The sequence below is a fragment of the Mesocricetus auratus genome, unplaced genomic scaffold (assembly GCF_017639785.1).
Source record: "Mesocricetus auratus isolate SY011 unplaced genomic scaffold, BCM_Maur_2.0 Super-Scaffold_100007, whole genome shotgun sequence".
Classification (NCBI taxonomy): Eukaryota; Metazoa; Chordata; class Mammalia; order Rodentia; family Cricetidae; genus Mesocricetus; species Mesocricetus auratus.
Window position 1 is genome coordinate 95,104,423 of NW_024429191.1, and position 27,260 is coordinate 95,131,682.

Genomic DNA, 27,260 nt, shown 5'->3' on the forward strand with positions numbered 1-27,260 from the left:
GCCCAGGAATCAACTGCGTGGGCTGGGGTCCTGGGCCTCTGCATATTCTGTTTGTACAGAAGTCGCCGCTCCTCCGTATATGAGGGTTTTCTCATCTAGGAAATAAATATATTCTTTACACTTCAGAGCCAGGCGTATGGTCCATGCCTGTAATTCTAGCTAAGGCAGAAGGATCCTGATTTTGAGGTCAGCCTGGGCTAAAAAGAGAGGGTTTGTGAAACAAGGAAAGAAAGAGCGTGAGAAAGAGCAAGGAAGGGAAGCAGATAATAAGTTAAATTAATGTTAAGACTGTATTTTATTTAACCAAACTGTGGTAGTTTGAATGTAATTGGCTCCCATAATACCATAGGGAGTGGCCCTATTAGGAGGCGTGGCTTTGTTGGAGGACGTGTGTCACTGTGGGGGCGGACTTTGAGGTCTCATATCTGCTCAAGATACTGTCCGGTACTTCAGACTACTTCCTGTTGCCTACAAGATCTAGGACTCCCGGCTACTTCTCTAGCACCGAGTCTGCATGCACGCTGCCATGCTCCACCATGATAATAATGGGTTGAACCTCTGAAACTGAAAGTGAGCCACCCCAATTCATGTTTTCTTTCTAAGAGTTGCCATGTGTATGGTAAGAGTGCCAGCCAAAGAAACCCATGCTGGCCTTGAAACCAGTGCCAAGGAAACACACTGTCGTCCTAGAATCCGAGCCAGTGAAAGAATAAGCCCTAGCCCTGAAATTAGAGTCAGAGGGCTAAAATAAAAAGGGCCAGTGAAAGAAACACAGTTTGGCCCTGAACCAGAGCCAAATCTGCCCTGACCCGGAGCAGAAGATCAACCAATCCCTGAGCACAAGATCTAGCCAATTGGAGCTCAAGAGACTGAAATCTGACCAATTGCTACCCTGAAAATCTTGGAAAAACTCCACCCTTAAGGAGCCCTATATAAACCCTGTGCCTGTTCATTTTGTGGCTGTCCAGCTGCTTCCTTCCACCCTGGCAGAGGCGGCCGCTCTCCTGGATTATTCCCTCCCAATAAGTCTCTTGAATGAGGTTTGAGTGAGACCTTCCTTCGCTGCAGCAGAGACAGAGACTGGCTGGAGTGGAGTGAGCAGGGCTGTAGCTCTTTTGCCTGGGAAACCTTCCTCTAGCAGAGCGGAGTTGTTACACTCTGGGACTGGAGCTCAACTGTAGCAACTTCGCTGGGGAAACTCCCCTGCCAAGCAGGGCTGTTACACTGGGGAAGCCTTTCCCTGGAGCAGGGCTGTGAGCTGCTACGCTTACTGTGACCTGTGGTATTTCTTAGCTCCAGAATACCTTTCCATCAGAGCTGTAATGCTTACACCATGGTCATGGTGTTCCTTAACAGTAATAAAAACCCTAAGACACAAAAGTAGTTGAAACAATATTTCAACATGTAACCAATATAAAAATTACTAAGGTATTTTCCTCTCTCTCTCTGTCTCTCTCTCTCTGTCTCTCTCTGTCTCTGTCTCTCTCTGTCTCTCTGTCTCTCTGTGTGTGTGTGTGTGTGTGTGTTGTATACTACAAGTGCCTAACAAGATCTGTCACCCAAGAGAGGCACACCACACTACCTTGTTGTTATGGAGTAATCTGTTTTGTACAGGGTGAATATGTGTCACTCAGATTGATTTAATAAAAAGCTGAACAGCCGACAGCTAGGCAGGATTTTCGGGGCAGAGCGAATGCTGAGAAGAAAGGCAGAGTTGCAAAGAGACACCATGAGACACAGAGGAAGCAGCACATGCAGGGGAGAGGTAACAGCCACGACCACAGGCACCACGTAGATTAAGAGGAATGGGTTCATTTACGTAATAAGAGCTAGTTAGAAACACGCCTAAGCTATTGGCTGAGCTGTCATAAATAATAAGAACTGTCCACGTGGTTATTTTGGAGCTGGCAGGCAGAACAGAAATATCTGCCTATGTCTCATTGATTTAATTGTGTGGGGGTTTTTTTGAAATATCATATATGCTCAGGTAGAAAAGTATTTTAAAAACTGAATGTTTATGAATGAGGAAAGTCTCTTAAAGACAAAACAACAATTTCTTAGTATAATAGTTACCTATAAAATATATATCATTTTATATGACACACATATGTATAAATATACAGAATATATATGTATATACACACAAACATGTATACATAGATACATATATATTCTGTAGGACACTGGTACAAGCTTTCCCTTTAAGATTGGAGAAAATGAAGGCTACCCAGCCTCGATGACTTACTTTTATATCCTAATTTCCCTCTAGCGGGAATCCCTGGAAGGCTTAAGCTCCCATGAAGCAGCCAATGGCAGGAAAGCCAGGGGAAGGACTGGGCAGGGGAAATGAGAGCGGTATCACTTGGTTGTTTTGACTGTCCACACACCATAGGGAAAGGACCTGGCGGTAAAGTGTCAGACTCATCACAGAGCTTAGCCAGGCTGCTGGCCACAAATCCACACATCAGCAGCTCAAGTGCCCAGTCAGGAATCTATCTCAATGTTCCAAATCTTACAAGGAAGCAATCTAGGCTTTTATAGAGAGACTCTATAAAGGAGCAGAGAGGAGCCTGCTCTCACAGAAGGCTTCAGCATACCAAAGGGCTCAATAAACTCCAGAAGGTGTTATCAGATTTGGGGTGTCACGGTGCTGGCACAGGACACAGCCCAGAAGTCTCTCTCCAGAGAAAACTCCTATCAGATGATGGGGCTGGCACAGGAGAGAGGCAAAAGGTCTGTTTCTGTACAGATGATGCAGGGGTGCCGCCCTCACACTCACACTGCTGACAGGAGTGCACATGTTCATGAGGCAGTCACAGACACTGAAACCACCTAAGACTCCATCAAAAGCATCGTCAATGCTCCTAAACTGTGGTGTGTTACTACACGGTGGCAAACAAAACACAGCATAGCAATCTCCTGAACATCTCTCTCAGACACACACTCACACACACACTCACACACATACATACACATACACACACACTCACACACACACTCACACACACACACACACACACACACACACACACAGAAGACTTTTCACTGAATACAACTGCAGATTCCTGGAGGCATTTTCAAACATGGAAACTGGAGCCCAAGCCTCCCGTGCACGCTTTGCTAGGAAACTTCTAGAGGAGCTCTGAGAATGTCACTGACACCTGAATTAGGACAGACAAGGAGTCTAAGCTCCTGAAGGTGATCCCACAGAGAAGGTGGCATGGGGGTTGCAGGACACTTCTGGAGGGAAGTCAGAAGACAAGAGTTCCCAGGGATGACATGGGGAAGAACTGCTTGCCTGGAGGTGGGAGCAGGCAGAAGGCTGGGCCGGAGGTGGAGAAGGGTGAGGTAAAATAATAAAAACAGAAAAACAAAACAAAGCCTGAGGTGTCAAAGAAAACCAAGGAAATCACAAACTGCAATCAGCAGCTCCAGGAAAGGCTGGGGAGGACAGACAGAGACTGTGTTCCTGTCACCTAGTATCGTATCTGGGGAGGACAGACAGAGACTGTGTTCCTGTCACCTGGTATCGTATCTAGGGAGGGTAATAGTGAGGTGAGTACTGTGGGTTGCACTATGTGAAGATTTATCGGTATTTTGAAAATGACTTTACCCTGAGAATTGTGTCAGTGTTGAACACGCTTACAGCAATGTCTAAAACTGAGGAACTGGGGAATGGTTCCCCTGAGTGCTGCAGCTGTGCTGTCAGAGGACTCGAGTTTGGTTCCCAGCACCAAATTCCCCTAAAAGAAAGTCCCAGCCGGGCGTTGGTGGTGCACGCCTGTAATCCCAGCACTCAGGAGGCAGAGGCAGACAGATCTCTGTGAGTTTGAGGCCAGCCTGGTCTACAGAGTGAGTTCCAGCCTCCAAAACAATACAGAGAAACCCTGTCTCGAAAAACCAAAAAAAAAAAAAAAAAAAAAAAAAAAAGTCCCATGCACACTCTTGCCTCCCCAGCTCTGGAAACTACCAAGTGGTCTGTCCGTCTGGTCAGGTCTGCTGTGTACTTGTGGCCTTTTGGGCCTGGTTCTGTCACTAATCTGCCTTCAAGATGCAGTCACTCTACAGCTTCCACCAGCTTGGTGGCTCTATAATCCTCGTTAGACAGTACACGGCCCTGTGTCTCCCCGCTGGCCTGCTGACGGGCTTCTAACCTGTGTGTACTCTTGGCTCTTGTGACTAGTGCTGCTGAGTGTACTCATCGGCGCCTCCATGCAGCTCACAGGCTTAGAGTTCTCAGTGTGGCACTTGGATCGGTGGATTGCTTTTCTGGATCCTACCATCCCTCACAGTCCACCCCAGGGCCCCTCTTTCAGCTGTCTGCAAACTGTGACCACAAAAAAGGAAACAGAGGCTGGCCCAGATTTCTGAACCTCACCTCTAAGCATTCAGATTTTATGACCTACAAGCACAGCTCTCCACTGAACACGTCTGTCGAACAGCGTCTGTGTCTTACGTACCACCCAACGGTCATGTCAAGTGCCCATCAGCTTGGTGTAAGTACTGACCACCCCACCAGGAATGAACAGACGATTTCAACAGGGCAGTTGCTGTAGGACTTCTGGTCAGGACTCAGGGAAATCCGTTCTGCAGCTGATTAAGGTGGTTCACTATTAGCACATGGAGTATCTTTTCAAAGTACAGTCGCTAGTTCTTAGGATGATCTTTCCAGTACCTTTTAGTAGTTGGCGAATACAGGGAGGAGGGAGATTGTTAAACTGCTTCATATTTTTCTCTACATGTCTAGACCAAATTCAATTAGGAGTTTTAAGACACAATTGTTAGCCTTCATCAAAAAAAATTTGATCATGGTGCAAAATGTAAGCTCACTTGTGAGCGCAGCTTTCTAAAGCAGCATGGGCGGGTGGGTGGGGTCTGTGGCTGTGGCTTTCAAGTCGAGTGGCACGCCCCCTCGTGTCTCTTCTCTCGTCTTCAGTCTAACTCCACAGCCCCTCTTTAAAACCACAAGACCAATGTTACAAAAGGATGTGCCCCACCCATCCTCCCAGTCAGCTGACGAGTGGCCAGGCCACGAGCTGCGCCTGCCACAGTGACCCAGGAGCTCCAGTCAGTTCCACTGAGGCCAGCTAGGTCAACAGTTCCTCGACGCTGGTCACAGATGCTAAACAAAGGCACTGCTTGGTCTATCCTCTGCTTTAGAAGATGGTCTGGCTCAAGAATAAAAAATAAAAACACCTCTAAATCTATTGTTTAAATGAAGTTCTCCAACATTTTACTCAGGCCACTGTTTAAATGCTTGATTAAAGCAAGTAATAGCAACAGGAACAAAAACCTGGGTCCAAAAATACCCCACAGGGCTTAGAAGCCAATCAGAGAAGCTACAGTTAACCAAAGGAGCAAGCACAGTCTCCTGTACTACCCCAGCAGTGCACATTCCAGTGTGTAGCTCTACAGCAATTCAGCACTGTTGTAAGCCATTTAAGATCAACAAAAATGTCCAAAAAAAAAAAAAAGTGACTCTACCAGGCCACATAAAGTCATTTGTGATTAGGTGACAAGCTGAAATCCACCACCCTGTTTCCCAGTGGCTAGAAATGGGCTTCCTGGGCAACCTGAACTCCTGACTGCTGTGTCCATCCAAATGGTGGTAAGAACCCTACCTTCCCTGATATCAAGACTCTGGGAGACAAAGAACACAGGTAGCACTTGCAACTATCAGTTATTTCATTCTAGTTTTACATTAAAAAATTTAGAGTGTGTGTGTGAGAGAGTCCATGTGTGTACATGCATTTCATGTGTGTGCAACAGTGTGATCATGTGTGTGTGTGTGTATGTGTGTGTATGATTAAGCAGACACCATGGTGCGTGCCCATGTGGAGGTCAGAAGACAACTTGGGAGAAATGATCTTCTCATTCCACCAGTTGGGTCCTGGGGACTGAACTCAGGCTGTCGGTCTCAGCCACAAACACCTGTAGCCACGAAGCCTTCTTACCAGACCATCAGTTATTTGATTCTAAAGAGTTTGGTTCAAAGATAATATCTCTGCGAAAGAAACAGGGAGAAATTCACAAATGTGTGGCTTATTTCCCTGATGCCTGACACTAAGTGAAATGCCTTTCCCTTCCTCACTAGTCATAGGCTGATGGTTTGATTGCCACTGATTCCTTGTTCTGAGTTTGACTGTCACTGTCTGATTCCTTGTTCTGAGTTTGACTGTCACTGTCTGATTCCTTGTTCTGAGTTTGACTGTCACTGTCTGATTCCTTGTTCTGAGTTTGACTGTCACTGTCTGATTCCTTGTTCTGAGTTTGACTGTCACTGTCTGATTCCTTGTTCTGAGTTTGACTGTCACTGTCTGATTCCTTGTTCTGAGTTTGACTGTCACTGTCTGATTCCTTGTTCTAAGTTTGACTGTCACTGTCTGATTCCTTGTTCTGAGTTTGATTGCCACTGCCTGATTCCTTGTTTTAAGTTTCTAGTAAATTCAGAACTTGGGAGGGAAGGAAGGAAACCATTGTTCTCTCTTGCTATCCCAGCAAGTATCTTAGTGTAATAGTGCCGTAGAGAGAATCTAGACAAGCGTTCTGCCACTGAGACACACTCCAAGCCCTCTTTGTTTGAAACTGGGTCTTATTATGCAGCTCGGGCTGGCCTCAAACTCAAGATCCTCCTGCCTCGACCTCTGAAGTGCATAGACCAGAAGTACCCATCACCACAGTTCTACTTCCCAGAGCCTTAAAGTTTATGTTTGAAGTAGAGGACACTGGGAGCCACCAAGAACATGAGAACCAAGCTGACAGACTCAAGACGAGGGTCCGATGACTACCAGCACCCTTGGCTAACCACAGGGCTCACAAACTGACTTTGGGGAATCTAGCAGATCTCAACATTAATTAAGCAATAATAACAATTAGGACAGAAGACGGTACATAATGATGATCTGCGATACTGCAGTTATGAAAGGTCCGATTTCTCCAAAGTTTAAATTAGTATAATTACTTAAACATAATTATTGCCGTCCAATCATCAGGGATACACATCACTAACTCTCAGAATAACCTATAATTAAAAACTTAGTTCCAAAGCAGAAGATCATCCATCTACCTGGCAGTTCAAACACTAAATAATACCCCTAAACAACAGAGTTGTTTTCAAATGAGTTTTAGAAAGAATCCCTCTAGGCCGGGCGTTGGTGGCACACATCTTTAATCCCAGCACTCAGGAGGCAGAGGCAGGTGGATCTCTGTGAGTTCGAGGCCAGCCTGGTCTACAGAGCGAGTTCCAGGACAGCTTCCAAAACAATACAGAGAAACACTGTCTCGAAAAACAAACAAACAAAAAAGAGTTATTTAAGGTATATGAGCACTCTATTGAATTTATGCCAGAAGAGGGCTCAAATCCCACTACAGATGGTTGTAAGCCACCATGTGGTTGCTGGGAATTGAACTCAGGACCTCTGGAAGAGCAGCCAGTGCTCTTAACCTCTAAGCCACCTCCTCAGTCACCACACCCTTTTAAAGATTGAGTAGTGATTGTGTGTGATCTGTAGGTTGCCATGGCCTCCTGATGGCAACCTATTTTCCTTAGGTATGAGTGAAGGGCCAAATGACCATCAGAAGCTATGCTGTGTTGTGTCACAAATGTCATGGACACATAACTATCAAGGTGTCATTTATTTTCATGGCGCTGAAGATGACACCCACGTCTTCATGTTTGTCAGGCAAGTGTTCCACCACAAGCCCAACAATGTGAGCTGTTCATGACCAGACAATGTTTTCCTTACTAAACATAGAAAAGTGATCTTAGTAAGCTCCTTTCTGAAGTCTTTAACACACTTGAGAGGACACGGGGCTCCAGAAAAGATGCTGTGTCAGTCCCAGAGGGGCACAAGAATGCTGAGAAGGTAGGAAAAGTTCAACCACAGGCCTGTGTTCAACAAACCCAGCCAAACTAGATGAGGATTAGTCATGGGGGAAGAGAAGCAGACATCATGTCACCATGCTTTTAACTACTAAGAACCCCTCATCTGAGCTCAACAACTCCATATGCTGCTGATAGAGCATCCCCTCTATGGAAACCAGCAAGTTTCCTTGGCTAAATGTTCCCAGTCGTGGGGAGCACAAGAATCCCTGAGTGTGTAAAGTCCTGAGTCAATGTGTGACATGAGCTGGCCATATAAAGGACCACACCACAGACCCATGGGGAAACGGCAAAGCCTTCCCTCCCAGGCCAGGTGCAAATGTTCACAAGGTGTGCACAAGATGTCCTCTGTAGCCTTCTCCTCCACCATGGTTGCAGCCTGAGGAGTGCTCGCTCCCCTACAGAGGCTCTCCCACCCGGCCATGCCTGGCTCCCTGTTCAGCTGCATGCATTAGCGCCACCTCCTTGCTCAACTCTACATAAAGATAAGCTGAGTTTCTACAGAGCTAGGCTTCTCCATCAGCGAGCCCAGCCTACCCCAGCGTCTCTGTGTCTGCATGTGTCTTTTCTTCACTCCCTTGCCACCCCAGTTACTCAGGTCTCTGAGATGCTGGAATACTCAGAGCTGTTCTTTTCCCTCGCCAGGATGCAGCCTCTCTGGAGACTGTCCAGCACACCCATCACCCATCACAGCAGGCCGTGAAGCGCACCCATCACCCATCACAGCAGGCCGTGAAGCACTGTCCTCTGGGCATAGCAGCTGTCATCTTCATCACAGCAACTGTGACTCTTTGCAAGAGACCAAGGCTGGCCTGCTGAACACTGATGTCCCCTCACTGAGACTCTGGCTGCTCACCACGCACACCCTGGAGATCTGTATGTAACTCTACTCTAACTAGCATGGCCTTACGGCCTTGGTAGGTGCTGAAGTACGCAGAAAGTGGAAGGGTTAACTGAAAGGAGCCACGGGGAGTCGTCCATGTTGGATAACACTTCCTGTGTGGTGTGGTCACTTTGGGGTCATGCATGTTCTGTAACCCCTTACCCACTCTATAAGTAAGCCTGATAAACTCACAGGTTGAATTTTGGTGGGTTTCTGTTTTGGTTATCATCTGTGCTCTGTAAGGTGGGGGCAGACCTCTGCTTACGTCATCCCAGGGGAAAGGTTCCTTAACCGGTGTCTATGAGACACCTGTTGAGTAGGGACAGGGAGATGGCTCAGTCAGGAAAGTGCCTGCCACTCAAGTGAGGCCTTAGTTAGGATCCCTGGCACCCCCACAACAGCATGGGTCTGCTGACCTCATCCTGGGGAGCTGGCTGGCCAATGAGCTCCAAGTTCAGTGAAAGACCCTGTCACAAAATACCCGGTGAATCTGGGTGTGGTGGCACATACCTTTAACTTCAGCGTTTGGGAGCTGGGGCAGATGGGGCTCTTTGATGCCAACCTGACTTACATAACAAGTTCCAAGGCCAGCCAGGGTCACATAGTGAGACCCTGGGTCAAAACACAGCAACAAATGAAGACACCCAGCACCAACCAGTGTCCTCCACGTTCATCCATCCACAGACACACCACATGCTCAACTTGGGAAAGAAACAGCTACAATTTTAACCGATAGCGACACAAAGTAAAATATGTAGGACAAAGTTTATCCCCACCATTTAAGATTCAATAGAGACACAAAGTAAAATATATAGGACAAAGTTTATCCCACCATTTGAGATTCAAAAAATATTTTTAAGAACTACTCACAATAAATAAGTATATGTTAAGAGGGGCTCAGGGGTTAAGAGCACTATTCTTCCAAAGGACACAAGTTCAGTACACATACACACACGTTAAAAAAAAAAACATGTATTGTTTTAAAGAGCAAGACACAAAACATTTCACATTTCCAAAGAAGACTCCAGAGAGTGAACAGGTGGGAATGTATACAAGAGAAAAACTGGAAGGTGGCCACACCCGACGCTAACGAGCAGAGCTGCGGTCACACGCTTCCGTTTTTGCTTATGCTTGAATATTTCCATTGTAATTTTCCAAAATATGCACGAGTGCTAAAGTAAGAAGGGTCAATCATTGCCAAGGAAAGCACACTGCCTGCCTGACCCTAAGAAAGACAAACTGCCACCCAGAAGAACGTTGGGGCAAACAGCTTGGCCTCGGTCTTCGGGAGGTCTCCTGTGCCTGGCGCCCTTCTCTCCCCTAAGCAGGAAAGCGGGGGAGTCCTGTGGGACACTTCCCCTCTGCTGTACAGACCAGGGCCTGTGCCTGGCACAGCTGGCACCAGTCCAGAGGCTGCCTAGCAATGGCAGTCGCATGTAGGGAGGGTATCTCTTCAAAGAAACAAAACAGAGAACCACACAAAGGCACTCAGGAAGCTAAAGTGGGCAGGCAGCTACACTTGGTAATTATAATAAAGACGCACAAGGCCGAGGGCTCGGGTGTTTTTCTGCTTCTTTGGTTTGCTCAGTCTCTTCTTAAGAACTCCTGAAAACGTGAAACTCTCTAAGGGGAATTCTGATGGCTCAGAGCAAAACCACAGAAATCAGACTACAGAGTCACAGCCACCTGGTGCAGCAGTGATGGGCACAAAAGCCATCAGCCCTCATCCAACACAATCTATATGGGAAACTAAGGCACCCGCTCTGCTGGCCAGCCCACGCTGTCAGCAGCCTGTGCAGCCGCCACAGGACCTTGTGGAGAATGCTCTGAAGTTCCTAAAGTTGGATGGTCTCCAAAATTTCAAGCCTTAAAAATATGTAACTACATCCATGTTTTATCCACGTGTGTGTGTCTGTGTGTGTTCAGTCATTCCTAGATCCCAACCTGCAGTGACTTGTTTCACTACTGTGAGTAGACTGAATAAATTGCCTTAAAATGTTTGTATTTTTAATTATGTGTTTATGAGGGCACTCGGTATGGCTATGCGCACCTGAGTGTAGGTGCTCAAGGAGGCCAGATGAAGCCGTAAGAGTCCCTAGAGCTGCAGTACAGGCTGTTGTCACCTGCCATATGTGGGTGTGGGCGCTGGGAATGAAACTTGGGTCCTTTGCAAAACCAGTATTGCTCTAACCATTGAGCTGTCTCTCCAGAACCCACACTGCCCCCCCCACACCCTGTTTTGTTGTTGTTGTTGTTTCAGACAGGGTCTCTCTGTGTAGCTCTGGCTGTCCTGGAGCTTGCTATTTATACCAGACTGTCCTGTAACTCAGAGAGATCCACCTACCTCTGCCCCCCAAATGCTAGGATTAAAGGTGTGTGCCACCACGCCTGCCTTTTTTTTTTAAGAGTGATATACTCTGGTATGTTTGTTTTTAAGAAGAGAAAAGTCTCAGTGAGACACAGGCATGGGTGGAAATGGTCATCTTCTCAATGGTGGGGCTTTATGGACTGCTTTCCACTCAGCAACACACGCTCAGCTTCTGGAAACGCACAGGCAAGCTCGCCCAACACCCGCTAGCATGAACCTGGGCTAACACCTTGGACAACTCCCCCAGGTTCATATCCCAGCATGACTGAGCACTTCCCACTGCTAAATCCAAACAACTGAGGTCCTGGTTGTCTCCAAGGGAGACAAAGTCTCGGAGCTGCTCCTTTTCCATCCACCCTTTGTAGCAGGGTTACCTTCAGACCACCAGCCAGCTCCCAAATCATGGCATGGAGACTTCTTATTAGTTATTAATGGCTGGCCTTGTCTTACGCTTGTCCCATTAACTCTTACAACTTAATTTAACCTGTTTTCTTCATCTATGTTTTGCCTCATTCTGTATGCCCTACCCTTCCTGTGTCTCTGTGTCTAGCTGGCTGGTGGCCACCTGACTGGCTGGCCTGGGCATCTCCCTCTGCTTCCCCTCTTTCTCCCTCATTCTCTCTCCTCTCAAGCCTAGACTCCTCCTCCTACTCATTCTCTCTGCCTGCCAGCCCCACCCATCCCTGCTCTGCATAGCTATTGGCCATTCAGCTTTTTATTAGACCAATCAGGTGCCTTAGGAAAGCAAAGCAATGTGTCTTTGCATAACTAAACAAATTCAGCGTAAACAAATAAGACACACCATTGCACAGTTAGAGTGATATTCCACAAAGCTCTTGGCTGCAATGAGGTGAAGTCTGACTGTTTTGGTGTGGACATGAGCTGACCTGGGATGTGACAGCGTAAGAAACTAAAGCCACTGTGACTCCCTCAAGCCCACTACAGCCTTCGGAGCCACGTGTGCTGCGGGCCGCATTTGCCTGTTGATGTCTGAGGATAGTCCCATACTTTTACAGGCACGTGCTTAAACCCCCCTTATCACAATGCTGTGCACACAACTTTCTGTGTTTAAGAAAATGGAAGTTAATACAATGGCCAGGAAGGGAAGGACACTAGCATTTAGCCAGAAACTTGGCCTCAGATCTGCTCAGAGTAGAAATTAAACCAAGTGAGCCTTCAGCACACCAGCACTCCGGTTCAGCACACCAGCACTCCGGTTCAGCACCCCAACACTCCACTCCGGTTCAGCACACCAGCACTCCGGTTCAGCACCCCAACACTCCACTCCGGTTCAGCACACCAGCACTCTGGTTCAGCACCCCAGCACTCCGGTTCAGCACCCCAGCACTCCGGTTCAGCACCCTAGCACTCCAGTACTCCGGTTCAGCACCCCAGCACTCCAGTACTCCGGTTCAGCACACCAGCACTCTGGTTCAGCACCCCAGCACCCGCTGCGTCCTCCACAGTGTGCCCATGCCATGTAGGAAATGGACGGGCACCTGGGGAAACAACCGCCAAACAACGTCCTTCCAGAATAAGGAACTCCTCTTCCTCCCTGACTGCCTGAGAACAGAAGAGAGCCATCTCTGCTCTGGAAGGGAGCAGAAACACCCGAAGGGCTGGGCAGCAACAACACAGCCTTCTGACCCAGAGCCCTGGTGAGCCAGGCTGCAGGCTGGAAGGACCATGGCTGCCCTTCCCCTTGAACTGGGAACACACTTTTTCTTTTGTTTTGTTTATCTAGACAGGGTTTCTCTGTGTAGTCCTGGCTGCCCTGAAACTTCTGAGTGCTGGGATTTTTTTTTTTAAAGATTTATTTGTTACATATACAGTGTTCTGCCTACACGCCAGAAGAGGACACCAGATTGAATTGTAGATGGTTGTGAGCCACCATGTGGTTGCTGGGAATTGAACTCAGGACCCCTGGAAGAGCAGTCAGTGCTCTCCAGCCCCTGAGTGCTGGGATTAAAGGCACACACTACCACTGCCGAGCTAGGCGCAGTCATCTTTCAAGTATAGAATAATCATATTTTTCAAGAAAATGTTCATTTTTTTTTCAAATTGTACTGAAATCTCAAAGGCATAAAATGATCTGGGGACATATACCTCTAATCTCAGTGCTCAGGAGCCAGGCGGATCTCTATGAGTTCAAGACCACCCCTGGTCTACAAAGCGAGTTCTAGGCCAGCCAGGGGCTGCATTGTTAGACCTTGTCTAAAACAAACAAAAAATGCCTGGCAGTAGTGGCACATACCTTTAAACCCAGCACTCAGGGGGCAGAGGCAGGCAGATCTCTCCGAGTTCTAGTCCAGCCTGGTTTACAGAGTGAGCTCCAGGACAGCCAGGGCTACACAGAGAAACCCTGTCTCGAAAAACAAAACCAAAAACCAAACACAGCAAAGGCATAAAGTGTCTCCTCACTGTCCCGATAAGACAGCAGTGAGACCTAACTGTTGGACCACAGCCAGCTTCGTCAGAACCTCCAAACAGACCACAGACCCATAGAAAAGGAAGCGAGCCCAGGGTCTCTGGTTCTAAGCGGGACTCACAGCTGCCAGGGACTTAAGCTCCTGTGGTAAAACAGACTGGGGCAGAGATTTTAGGATTCAGCTTGTAGGCTGGGTCAGATGACAGGAGAGGAAGTCCTGTCTACTGAGTGCAACAAGCAGGGTCAGAGGTCATTGCAGCAGGAACCCCTGGGCCTCTGAGACATCCCAGACACCAAGGAGCCTTCCTGCTGCTCTGTGGTACACTCCCAAAGTGCTGCTTCCTCTGGAGGCACAGTAGGCTGGGAGGTCAGACAACCTTCCAAGTCTAACCCTAGCAGTCCTGGAAGGCTGTCACCTCCTCCGTGCTTTGTCACTGCAGTCTGAACAGAGAGATCCTGTAAGACATCTCAGTGAGGTTAGAAAACAGGTCGAGAAGAAATGGATCCTTAACTCTCCAGTCAAAATTGGAATAGCAGGCGGTGGCTGTCAGAGCACTAGCGGCGTCCTCCAAAGCTCCGTCCACTAGTCCAGTACCAGGTAGTCCCCCTCACATGAGTGACAGCCCACCAAGAGGATGGCATCAGGGTGTCCAGGGCAGCTGGATGTGCTCCTGAGACCCACAGTCCACAGCTGCACCTACGGCACCAGGTGACACAGACTGATTTTTGCAGAAGTTCCTCGACGACAACGGTCAGTGATCTTAGCTAACAGCTCTGGACTTGGCCCAGAGCTCATTCTTCACCTGCGGTGTGTGAGCTCTCTGGCCTATCGACGACCCTGACCGAACCCTGCTTCCCCTCTGGAAGTTGCGCAGTCAAAGTTGGGCTAGACAGGTTCTGGAGCTGTAACTACCTGGCTCTGCTCTATTCCTCCACTGAATGCCTTCCTCCACACAGGCTCTAGGTGGCCGCCAGGCAGTAGGCTCAGACTTGGAACTAAGGTCTTGCTGCCCAGCCACCAACCTGTGTCTGGGCTCCAGGGAATTAAAGGCCAGTCTGCATGATCCTAATGCTACCACACCAACTTGCTTGCCAGAGGCTCTGAGATTATATGGCCTCATCCAAATCGCCACTAATAACAGGCTTAGGAGACAAAAACTACCTTTACCTGTGATCTCACAAACACTTCAACCCTAGGAGTCTCAACAATTCTTTCAATATGAATGATTCAGTAGCCTTCAATAGAGGCCATGCTGAGACGAAGAACTATTTATGCCCAGTTGTACGTACACAGCACAGAACGAGTACAGTGTCATAACAGACGTGGGCAATAGGAACGAGCCAAGGACAGTGCAGGCCAGCTCTTTGGGTTTGAGGAAGAGAGGTCCCGGTGATGCCAGGAGATGTGTCGGGGGAAGAGCACAGGGAGCAGGAGGAGCAGGGGGAGGAAGAAGAGGACCTAGGAGCAAGGGGAAGCAGGAGGAGGGCCCTGTCACTTCACTGACAACAACCCCGCAGGGCTCCATCCCTCACCGTGGGGATTAAACAGCAAGTGTACAGTGTCAGCAGTTTCCCATGCTAGAAGCGTTCAGAGGGGAACCCCCGATCATGAATGCTCCCCTCATCGTGGACCACGACGGAAACTGGGTGCCAGGAGACCTCACAGCCTTGTCCCTGTCACATCACAGCCTTCCTGCATTCTTGAAAACATTCGACTCACCATGAGCCGAGTGCTGTGAGTTCTTTGAAAGCTGGGCCTGTATTTTTTTTTTTTTTATGTTCTCAAAGCAAGTACTCTAGCAGAGAAGGTGGGAGCAGGGAGGAGAGGGGATGCTCATGATTTCAAGCCTGAATAACTGGGACGGTGACTGAATGGTGGCAAAGCAAAGATGTCAATGGCTGTGGAGGGAACAGAAGGGAGAGGGCATGAGCTGCCACAGTGACTTCATATGACAAGGGAGTCTGGTCAGTGCAGAAACCACCAGAATTTGCCAAAACTCACCATGTGCTCCTGCTTCAGTCATTACAGTTGCTGGGGATCACGTTTCAGGGACTTAGAATTCAAGAGAAAGTTACATGCTGAAGAGATTCCAGACGCACATGCAGTCCGCAGCTGCCACACACAGGACACAGGGGAGGAGACGAAACCCGAGCCCACTCCTACTGGTCACTGCCCAGCACAAAGGAACACTGTTTAACTCAAGACCGGCCTAGAATAACTACTAACATGGGTATTTTAAGTTCTATTATGGGCAGGGGCTGTGGCTTGGGTGGCGGAATGTTTGCCTAGCGTGCGCAAATCCCCAGGTTCCATCCCAGCACCACACAAACCAGGTATGGGAAACACACCTGTCATCCTAGTACAGAGGAGCCAGAGGCTGAAGTTCAAGCTTGCCCTTGGCTACCCAGGGGTTCAACGCCAACTAGACTAAATTAAAAGCAAAAAGGGTTCTCTGTTCTGGATGGCCTCCAGCTACTGAGCACGCTCCAGGTGAGCCTTCTCCCGCTGCTCCCTCTCCATTCCCAGTCTAGTGTCGAAGCACGGTGTGCCTGTACCTCGCTCCCTCTCCATTCCCAGTCTAGTGTCGAAGCACGGTGTGCCTGTACCTCGTCTCCTCTCTCCAGCCCATCGGCGGGGCTGGGCCTGAGGCGCCACTGTTGGCGTCTTCACGGTCAGCTCTGGGTATCGCCTCCCACTTGCGTACTTACTTTTCATTCAAACCCGGCCGCCTAAAGTTCCAAAGACTCCGCAGTATGTGCACTGCTGCAGCCGGCTAAAATCCAGGGTTCTCCAAGCAGTCACTCGGAGTTAGGAACTAGGGTACCTTTGCCTCGCCCTCCCAAATCTAGCACCCAAATTCTGTCCACTCCCTGCCCTTAGCACATTCCACATGGAAGGCTGTGCCCTCAGTGCCAAACCAGCTCACAGATCTTTTAAAAATACACACACTCACATACACTCTCTCTCACACACATTCACAATACTCTCACTCACACACCCACACACTCACATGTATGCACACTCACACCCTCACACTCTCACACACACTCATTCTCACAGGCACTCACACTCATATACACACATGCCCATTCACACACTCACACACATTCACACTCTCATAGGCACACACATACACACACACTCACATGTATGCACACTCACACACTCTCACTCACTCTCACATGCACTCACACTCTCACACATTCACACTCTCACAGGCACGCGCGCACACACACACCCCTCCTGAACTTCTTAGCCGCTCAGGCTGCCTCTCTCTGCCTGCAGTGTGTTTGCCACACTCATCTTTAGATCACCTGACCTCTCCAAGCAGGAAGCACCAGCAGCCGCCCCATGACAGTTCCCTGCCTGTCACATCCACTCTGACACGCTCCTCCACGGCTCACCTTCATACCATGCCCTTCTCTGTCAGGAGGCGTGGAGTGGAGCACTGACTGCTCTTGCTCAATGAATAAGCAGCTAAAAGCAGCTACTGGCAACAGAGCAGTGATGCCACCAGGAAAGGTTCTCACCAACACACCCTTCTCACCAACACAAGGACAGCGGGGACCTTAAAGACCAGCCCTAAGCAAAAATGGCGCACGGAGCCGGTAGCAGGCAGGAAGGGGCTGTCCTGGCCCCCACTGCAAGTCCCAATTGACCATCACAGGGACACTGGCATCACCCTCCCCGAACAGCAGCCTGGTAAAAGCCCCACTGCCCACCCCCGTCCGCTGGGGCAAAGAGAAGCAAAGCACCATCAGCAGCAGTTTGAAAGGATGTGGGACTCTCTTCTTGAGCATTTCTAAATGCCTCTCCACCTCCTCCAGGCCTCTATTATTGCAACTGAAACTAAGCAACAATAATTAGACGGGCAACCGAGCTGTGGCTGGGGATGAAGCGCGGACAGGTTCAGGCAAGAGCTTTCCTTTGGAAGCCCACTCCACAGGACTTTCATCCTGGAGCCTGGGTGTGGCGCGGAGACTGGTCAGGGGCATGAAGGAGACATCTACCAGCAAGGATCATCAGCTAAGGTTCTCCAACCTCTGAAGCTTACAGGTCAGAGCTGCCCTGCCCTAAAGTGATCTTTAATCTGGTTCCACACCCTTAGGAAAAAAAGGCCATCACCTGGTTTGTATTGGAGAGCAATAGCCCACTACTCGTGGGTGCTCCGAACAGAGAGGACAAAACGCTACCTGACAGAAGGGTCTGCTTTACACATGGAACGTTCAGAAAGGAGAGAGTGCAGAGCCTGCAAACCCACACACGCTGTCTGTCAGAGAAAAGCAGGCTAGCCATCCATTTAACATGCAGCGTTTCTTCTAGAGCAGTGGTTTCCAACCTTGCTGACGCTGCAGCCCTTTAAATACAGTTCCTCATGCTGTGTGACCCCAGCCATAAAGCTATTTCATTGCTACTTCCTAACTGTAATTTTTCTACTGTTAGGAGTCATAATATAAATATCTGTGTTTTCCAATGAAACAGGATGACCCTGTGAAAGGGTCATTCAACCCCCCAAAGGGGTCACAACCCAGAGGTTGAGAACCACTGCTCTAAAGGAAAGGTTCTAAACTTTATCAGAGGTATAACTCTGTAAGATAGAAAATTTTTAATTTTAGTAACAAAATCAGTGACAGGTTCAAAGCAACTAAAATTGACCAAAATCTGACTCAAGCTCCCAGATGTCAGAATCGACATCTCCTTTCCCTGAGTTGAAACTATCAGAGTGAGCAAAATATGCAAATCAGTTGACTTGACAGAGGCCATTAAAAGAGTTCATCTCCGTTAAGGCACCATCGTCCTGCGGCCAGCTCATGCTACCAAGGAGGCAAAACAAATACTTCCAACCTAGCTAGGAGTCAATGGATTTAGTGAGGTATCATCTGATGACCACTGCATCAGCTCTAACTGAGAAGCTCTTAGATGCTAACCCTCCCCCCCCCAGGCTGACTTGCACTTATGTGCACATGCACCCACATGGCTAGGAACGGGGCACATTGGTACAGTCCTCTCGAAAAGCAAACTGGCACCATGCATCAAGAACTCAAGAACTTACACTCCCTGACATGCTAACATCAACCCAGGAATGTGTAACAACGGTAGTCATGTTTCTAAGAAAGCCTTCAATTCAACTGACTGTGTTCTTTTCCAGCCAAATCATTAAGTGTGTAACCAAATCTGAAAACAATGACAGTCATTCAGACCACAGGAGACTAAGAGAAGTGGTTCTGTACATGGTGATGCATGCTCAGGACAGCCGGCATCCCTGTTTGGAATGGAGAATGAAAGCAAACCCCGAACTCTGTACATTAAGGCCAGAAGGGACTTGGTTCAACCTCTTACCCCTCCTCGGTGGCTAGGTTACCTACACAGGACCTCAGGCCCCACCGCCTGCTCTAGGGCACAAAAAAACAAAAACAGTGTCTCTCTTCCAAATGCCACAGCCCCAGTCCTGATCAGAACACTGTGCACCTCAAGCCAAGGAGGCCCCGTCTCTACTCCCTCACTCCCAGATTGACTCACTAAGGGTGGTCATCCTGCCAGGGTTCTGATGTGAAACCATCACTACTGGGAAGTCACCCTGGACGGTCCTGTCACTCACTACATCGAAGCCTATCTCAAGAGAAGCATGGGTGATCCCACGTCTCTCAAGGTCCGGGGTTAGCTGAGATCCTGGCAAAATACACAATCAGAGAGTTCCCAGAGGCCTGGCAGGGGACCAGCCGTTGTGAACAACCCTGGACACAGGAAATCAGGTTACATCACTTGAGGTCAGAAGCCAGGAAGAAGAAACAAAATCCTCAAGTCAACCTTCTCTTGGGTAGGGTGCCCTGTGACGGTAAAAACAAGTCTTGCTTTCAAGCCTGAGAGCCGGGGAGTCAGGGTGTGCACTGCTCAGTAAGGAAGTAGTGGGGCCCATAACAGAAAAGAGCCAGTGACCGGGCGTTGGTGGCGCACACCTTTAATCCCAGCACTCGGGAGGCAGAGGCAGGCGGATCTCTGTGAGTTCGAGGCCAGGCTGTTCTAAAGATCGAGTTCCAGGACAGCCTCCAAAACAATACAGAGAAACCCTGTCTCAAAACACCAAAAAAAGAAAAGAGCCAGTGGCCTGAGTGTTCAGAGAGGCTAGGGGATCAGCCAACGGTGAGAAATACGGATACCTTTCCTAGGACGTCAGCATTTTAGAAAATGTGGGTAAGAGCACCACGTGCTCTTCCAGAGAATGTGGGTTCAATTCTCAGCACCTACATGGTGGCTCACAACCATTAGTAATTCTAGTTACAGGCGCTGGTCATGCACATGGTGGACAGACATGCAGGCAAAACACCCATACACATAAAAATCAAAATATAAATAAATAAGCACAGGATGGTGGGGGTGCACACCTTTAGCCCAGGCACTCGGGAGGTAGAGGTAGATGGATCTCTGTGAGTTCAGGTCCAGCCTGATCTATAGAGCTAGTTCTAGGACAGCCAAGAAACCTTGTCTTGAAAAAATAGAAAAGGAAGAAAGGAAGGAAGGAAGGAAAATCACTAATCCTATTTTTTCTTTAAAGAAAAATCAACTTTAAAATTATCCTTGGGACTGGAGAGATGGCTCAGTGGTTAGGAGCACTTGTTGCATTTGCAGAGGACCTGGGTTTGATTCCCAGCGCCCACACGGTGGCTCACAGTCCTCTCTAACTCCATAGATCCCCACAGCTCACTGCACAGCATGGTCGGCTCCAGATCTTCCCCTATCTGCATATAAACCCTCCTTTCGGCCGCACTACAACACATGGATTTCTTCTTGTGCACAGCGGTCATTTCTACTCTACAACCCTTCCCCTGAAGTACCTGCCGGAGCCCTAGGCACACAAAAATAGGTCACATCTGCCGAGAGGCCCTGCTCCCACCCACAGACTTGCTGTTCCTACATCCTCCACACCCACCCTTCCCGCCATGCTTCCCCTGTGGCAAGGCTCCCACAGTAACCACAGGTCAGCACAGCTCTGTGTCCACACACCACGGGGCTCTTCTCCTGGGCAGCCCTGTGCTTTAGACACCACACCTGACGGTGCACAGACACCAGGTTGGATTCTGGCAGGCTCCAGTGGTCATGGCGACAGGAGACAGATGGGCCGAAGGAACAAATGAGAGGTGACCCTGAAAGCCCTGGGCACTGTGTCCTGAGTGTGCTCTGCTCACTTCCCCCATGAGCCAAAGCTAGAGACAGCAAGCGTGCAGCTGCACCACAGTAATCCCCACAGGCCATGCAAATCAGCGATTTTCCTGTGTCCTGGGCTGCTCACCCTCTACCAAGAAACTGAAACCTAGATTTGCTCAGCGCTTCCTGAGTGCTGATAATCTAAGAGTAGCTTCTACTCTGCTTGCACTGGACCCGGGAGCTGACACCAAGGCGACATGGCAGGCACTTCAGGGGCTGGATGGGTGCAGGCTATTTAGCAGACCTCTTTTTTATGAGACAATCTTCCAGTTCACGTGCAAGCTTTCCTAAACATAAAGGTCAACTGCCTGTTGACAGCTTGCCTAGGCAATCCAATCTAAAAGGAGCAGAAACAAGGCGTCCAATGTGCGAGGGTTTGCTATGATAAAGGGCAGATTCCAAGAGCTCTCCTTTGAAATTTCTATAATGGAGCAGACAGGCATGGTGGTGCACACCTCTAATCCCCGTGTTAGAGAGGCAGAGACAACTAGATCTCTGTAAATTCCAGGACAGCCTGCTTTCCATAATAAGTTCTAGGCTAGCCGGGGCTGCACAGGAGACCCGGTCTCAATAAACAAGCAAACAAATCAGTCAATAACTAAATTATATGGCAGCTGGAGTTGTCTCTGTGGTTGGGCGCTGGCTGCTCTTGTAGAGATCTCAGCTTTGGTTCCCAGCCCCCACATTGTCTCACAACCCTCTGTAACTCCAGGCCCAGGGGATGTGACTCCTCCTCCGACCTTCAAGGGCACCAGACACACGCAGACAAAAGACGCACAGACATAAAACAAAAACAGAATTAAGCTTATACCGACATGATGTTTAGAAAAGAGGTTAAGCCGGGAATGGTGCACATCTGTAATCCAGCACATCTGTAATCCAGCATTTAGGAGGTGGAGGCAGGAAGACCAGAGTTCAAAGTTATTCTGAGAGACATAGGAGTTTGCAGCAAGCACGGCCTGTATGAGATCTTGCTTCAAAAATTTAAGAAAAAGTGAATAACAGAATCCAGGAGTTATCCCCAGCCTGACGACCATTAATGTGCAGCAGAGTGAAGATCTGCTCTGGGGGGACCCTGAGTGGCTCCGTGCGCACACCCCTGCACAGTATTACACAGACTCCACTCGGAACCAGTGTGGGTGTCCTAAACAAGACGGACACAAATATAAGTCGACACTTTATTTTTTTTCCTGAACACACACAGTTGAACATATAAGCCAACAGTACTGTCAGGCAAGACTCCACGGTGCCGTCACAGAGTTCCTTCTAGAATCACGGAAGGTACAGTCTACACAGGTGTAGTGGTCAAATGATCTCTGCCTGGTGAGTACTAAGGGGCTGCAGTCAAGACTGCCTCACCGCATGCTTTTCACACGCCCTTTAATCAGACAGCAAGCCTCTGAGACACGTGCTCTGTCCTCAGCACATGATACATGCGCTGTGCGCTCAAGCTTTTATTTCCAATACCAAACTGTATTTTCCCACATAACAGTGGTAAAGGTCCCAGGCCAACACAAAGACAGACAGGAGCAAAACACAGAGCAAACCTAAATGCCAACGCCGCACAAAACAGTTTCTTATTATTTGAAAAAACTAAGTGTTACGGCTTAAGAAGTTCATCTGGAAGAAAACAAATGAGGACTCTGAGCATGAATCCCCAGCTCAAGTTTCCTCTTCACATGTGGAGATTGGTCCAAGTAAATTCTCCACCAACCCCTAAAGGGAAAGGTTAGTTCCGATACTAAATTCTCCACCAACCCCTAAAGGGAAAGGTTAGTTCCGATACTAAATTCTCCACCAACCCCTAAAGGGAAAGGTTAGTTCCGATACTAAATTCTCCACCAACCCCTAAAGGGAAAGGTTAGTTCCGATACTAAATTCTCCACCAACCCCTAAAGGGAAAGGTTAGTTCCGATACTAAATTCTCCACCAACCCCTAAAGGGAAAGGTTAGTTCCGATACTAAAGCAATCCAAGCTGGCAGGGCTCAGCCGGACACCAAGGCACGGGCTACTCAGAAGGCTGAGGCAGGAGGGATCACTTAAACCTAGGAGTTTGAGGCCAGCTCCGGCGTCACATAGGGAGGTGCTCTCCCAACTCAAAAGGGAAAGAGGGGAGTAAGAGAAGGGGGAAAAGAGAGAAGGAAAGAGGAGGGGAGGGAAGGAGGGAGGACGGAAGGAGGGAGGAGGAGGGAAAAGTCAGGGAGGACAGTCTCAGCCTTGCCACGATGGTTTTATACCATGTGATACTTGAGGAGTTTTCTTGTGCTTAGTCCCTCCAGTTCCTCCCCCAAAAGTTGTAGAGGTGTATAAAGGGGGTGATAAATTCCCTTTCCATCGCCCTGTGTGCGGCTCTCCTAACAATGGCTTGCAAAGCATGCCCACATCTGGGATGGTGAGTCGGCCTAGTAGGTAAGGGCACTTGGTGACAAGGCTGATACCCTAAGTGTGATCCTGAGGCAGGCAGAGCAGAAGCAGAGAACCAACCGTGTAAGAGGATATCTTCTGACCTCCATGTGCATAAAGTACATAAATAACTGCAACAAAAAAACCTTAAAGATGTGAATGTCCTAACCCTGAAATCTTTAAGACGGAAGGGAGACAGGCACCAAGGGAAGCAAACACGGTCCAGGGATAGGACAAGGAAGCCGACTTTTCCCTCCAGTCTCCGGAAGGAGTATTTCCCTGATGAAATCTCGGTACCAGCCCAGTGTGACCTAATTTGGACTTCTGAGCTCCAGAACTATATAGTAAATGTGGGTTGGGGCCCCCTGTTCACGGCAGTAACAGGAACTGAAACACTGCTTCCGTTCTCCCCCTTGCAAGTAGAAGCCATGCCTGTGTCAAAGCGACGACGATTAAAACCAACCAGAACAGCAGCGTCCTGCCTCACCCAGCAGGCAGTAACACCGGGGAGGCTAAGAACAAAGCAGCAGCAGAACGCTGGGACCCGGGGGCAGCCCGGCACATGAGGGAGGGAGCTTGTGAAGGTTCCCCTCAGAAGAAAACACCCAGAGGGTCCAAAGGGGACCAGCACTCTCCCGAGAGCCTGCCAGCAGGTGACCGCCGCTTTTCAATCACAAAGGAAGGCACAGCCTTGCCTTTACCTGGAAGGCAGCAAAGGCTGGCCTGTATTCCACTGAAAAGGCACACACCTCTAAGCATTCAGAGACTACAGCGTTCACACGTCCAAAGCTCCTGGCTTCACCAGGTCGGAGTTCTCTGCGGGTTACCGGCAAAGACCTAACAAACAGGCTTCCCGGTCTGGCATTTTAACACCCCATGGCAGAGCGTAAGGATGCAAGGCTGCCTGTGAGGCAAGAACCCAGAGCTTGGCCGCGGCGACATTTCCACATCAGTACTTCCCTGCCAAACCAGAAAAGTTCGCCACCTGCTCTACCTGCCGTTCTTTCCTCCGTTCCTCGTGGACACGGTGCTAACACGATGCTAACACCACTTAAGGCGTCCCAAACCAACCTCCTCCAGCTCCTGTGGCCGCAGACCCTCTGAGGGACCAGAGCCCTGGCTCTGACCACCACCAGCAAGGTTAGCAGCAGGGAGAAATCTGTCCCGCTTCTGTCCAGACGGAGGGTGTGGATTGGTGTCATCACCCTCCGTCTACCTGCAGGCAACAGCTCACACTTGATCTCCTTGCCAAGTGCGGTCAGGCCCTGACTGACAGACGCGGGGACCAGGAAGCTAATACACAATGCGACAGGAGCACGAACCTGGCCGGGGGGGGGGGAATTGTCCCAGTCTCAGAGGCCTTGGTCAGGTCACTCGCGTTCATCACGGAACAAAGAGCTGGAATGGGGCACACAACTTCTAACACCCCGGAGGGAGAGCCGGAAACTACTGGGGAATCGCAGGCCCGGCGCGTGTGGCTCCCGCGGCCGCTCGCGGCGCCAGCCAAGCGGGTGACAAGCAGCAGGCGACCCCAGGCGCCTGGCCCTGGCGACCCTTGACGCCCCGGGGCTGCTCCTCGGCGGCACCCTCATGACCCAGGCGACCCTTAGCGCCCAGGCTGCCCCCGGGAGACCCCCCCTTAACCCCGGTGACTCCCCTCCTGGGGCCCCTCAGACTCTGGAAACCCTCAGCCCCAGCGACCCCTCAGGCCCAAGTAGCCCGGGTCCCGGAGACCGCCAGACAGGGTTTCACACCTTCTCCGGGCAGCCCTCCGGCTCCGGCGACCCCTGCCCCAGACTCTCCAGGCCTGGGTGACCCTTAGCCCCGGGTGACACTCAATTCCCGGCCACCCTCAGGCCCGGGTGACACAGTTCCTGGCGACGCTAAGGTGCGGGTGACCCTCAGCCGCGGCGACCCTCAGGCGCGCGAGGGCCTGGGCACCAGTCACCACCCCCCACCCACCCCCGATCCCTGGCACTACGGCCACCCAGAGATCCGCGCCCCGTCCCAGGGACCCCCGGGCGCCGGCGGAAGCGCACGGAGGAGCGGCGGGCCGGCCGAACCCCCACTCACCATAGCTGTCGTCGTCCTCCATGGCGCCGGCGACCGGCTCCGGGGGCCCCCGACCGCCACTGATCACCCGCAGCCCTAGCTAGCCCTTGCCAGACACCAAGCTCGCCTCGGGCCAGCTCCGACCCCCGGAGCCCCGCCCCCCCGCGCCGCGCCCGCACGGCCGGCCCAGCACGCGCCTGCGCACGCGCCGCCCGAGGCCCCGCCCCACCGCGGCCCGAGGGCCCCGCCCCCGCCGAAAGCGCGCGTACGTGAGGAGCCCCGCCCCCGGCCCGCCCCCGTTCCCGCCCCCCCCAGCTCCCCTCCAAGTGTTTACGGCAGCCTCGATGGCTCGCGTTTTACGCACACCCGCACTCGCGTCACCGTAGGCTCGGACCTACAAGTGGCCCCGCCCCCAAACCACGCCTTCGCTTTTTAAAGCACCGCCCCTTAGCCTCCGCGGGGCGGAGCCGAGTTTCGGGTTTCGAGTTTCGCAAGAGCGCGTAGGACGCGGGCGTGGCTTACTGGCCGGGCGGGCAGTCCAGCCACCAGGCTGATTACGGTGACCCAAGGTCATGGGTGCCGCCGAAGGGTAGGTGGCCCAAGATGAACCCGCCTTGGACTCCAGCTTGCCGAGGAGGAAGTTAGCTAAATTCATCTGAGTTCGCTGCTTGTATTTCCTACCTGGGTCCCGTTTGCATAGGAGGGCATGCCCGCTGCAGGCGTCACTGTGGCCTCAGTGGCCTCAGCTCCCAGGCTCTGCGGCTTTCCTCTGGCTCGTATTGGGAGAACCAGTTGATCCTCCTCTGTAGTCTGGCCAGAGGAGGCGGAGGGGGGGGTGGGAGGGGTGGGAGGGAGGGGTGGGGGCTGTTCCTGTGGAGGTTAAAACATGTATTTCCCAGGAGGTCTCTGCAGAATTAATCAGTGGAAGAAACAACTAATGACCTGGAAAGTCCCTTAGGGAACACCCTGTCCTGTGTGTGAACTCTAATCAAGTGACTCGTCCTTACGGCAAGGACTGCAGCTCAGTGACAAGGCACTTGCCTGGCATGGGAGAGGCCCTCGGTTGTATCCCAGAGGCCAGAGAAGGGAGAAAACTGATTCCCAAAGAGTCAAAGGTCACACAGATAGGCTGGGGCATCACCGAGTGATAGGTCCCTGTCCGGGATTGTCCCCCACCACCATACCACGCAAACACTTCCTACTCCATTGAGGTTCTACATGGCCCTTTAAAATAATCCCCGAAAGGCTTAGGGTACTGGTGCCTCCTTACTGCATGACTGTTAGTCCAACCTCCCCGGGAGCTGAAGTAGGAGGACAACATAATGGAGCTCCATCTCGAAAACAAAAACAACTCGAAAGACAGCGGAAGAGGGCTGCAGAGATGGCTCAGAGGTTAAGAGCACTGACTGCGCCGGGCGTTGGTGGCGCACGCCTTTAATCCCAGCACTCAGGAGGCAGAGACAGGCGGATCACTGTGAGTTCGAGACCAGCCTGGTCTACAGAGTGAGTTCCAGGACAGGCTCCAAAACAACACAGAGAACCCCTGTCTCAAAAAACCAAAAAAAAAAAAAAAAAAAAAAAAAAAAAGAGCACTGACTGCTCTTCCAGGGGTCCTGAGTTCAATTCCCAGCACCCACACGGTGGCTCACAACCGTCTGTAATGAGATCTGGCGCCCTCTTCTGGCCCACAGGATGCAGACAGAATGCTCTATATGTAATAAATAAATAAATCTTAAAAAAAAAAAAAGACAGAACAAACTTACAAAGGGGACACTTGGCGGGGACTCCTTCCTCATTGTAATAAAGAATTGAGATCCCAGAGCCGCACAAGGGCAACCCCAGAACCAGCCTTCTCTCTCCATAGTTCCCCCTTCCCTGAACACCACTGCCTAAACAGCTTCGTGGGAATCTCCCAGGGGAAGGAGAATCAGGCCTTTCCTCGTGGGTCCTTCTCTCCCCGGTTCATGCCCTTTGCCTGGTGGGTGGCCTGCAGCAATCCTTCCTCCTCCAGGGGCTCCCCCAGGGGTGACAGCCTAGCC

The 27,260-nt window shown here is 50.4% G+C and overlaps 1 protein-coding gene across 1 annotated transcript in view; it reads right to left on the bottom strand.

The window, feature by feature from the left end:
* The window catches only part of Cyth1 (cytohesin 1), an 84,254-nt gene extending 58,861 nt beyond the window's left edge, over window positions 1-25,393 (bottom strand). The window contains exon 1 of the mRNA XM_013113370.3: window positions 25,243-25,393. Coding sequence (XP_012968824.1) covers window positions 25,243-25,264 — 22 coding nt within the window. The 5' untranslated portion in view covers window positions 25,265-25,393. The remainder of the gene's footprint in view (window positions 1-25,242) is intronic.
* Window positions 25,394-27,260: the final 1,867 nt, after the last annotated feature.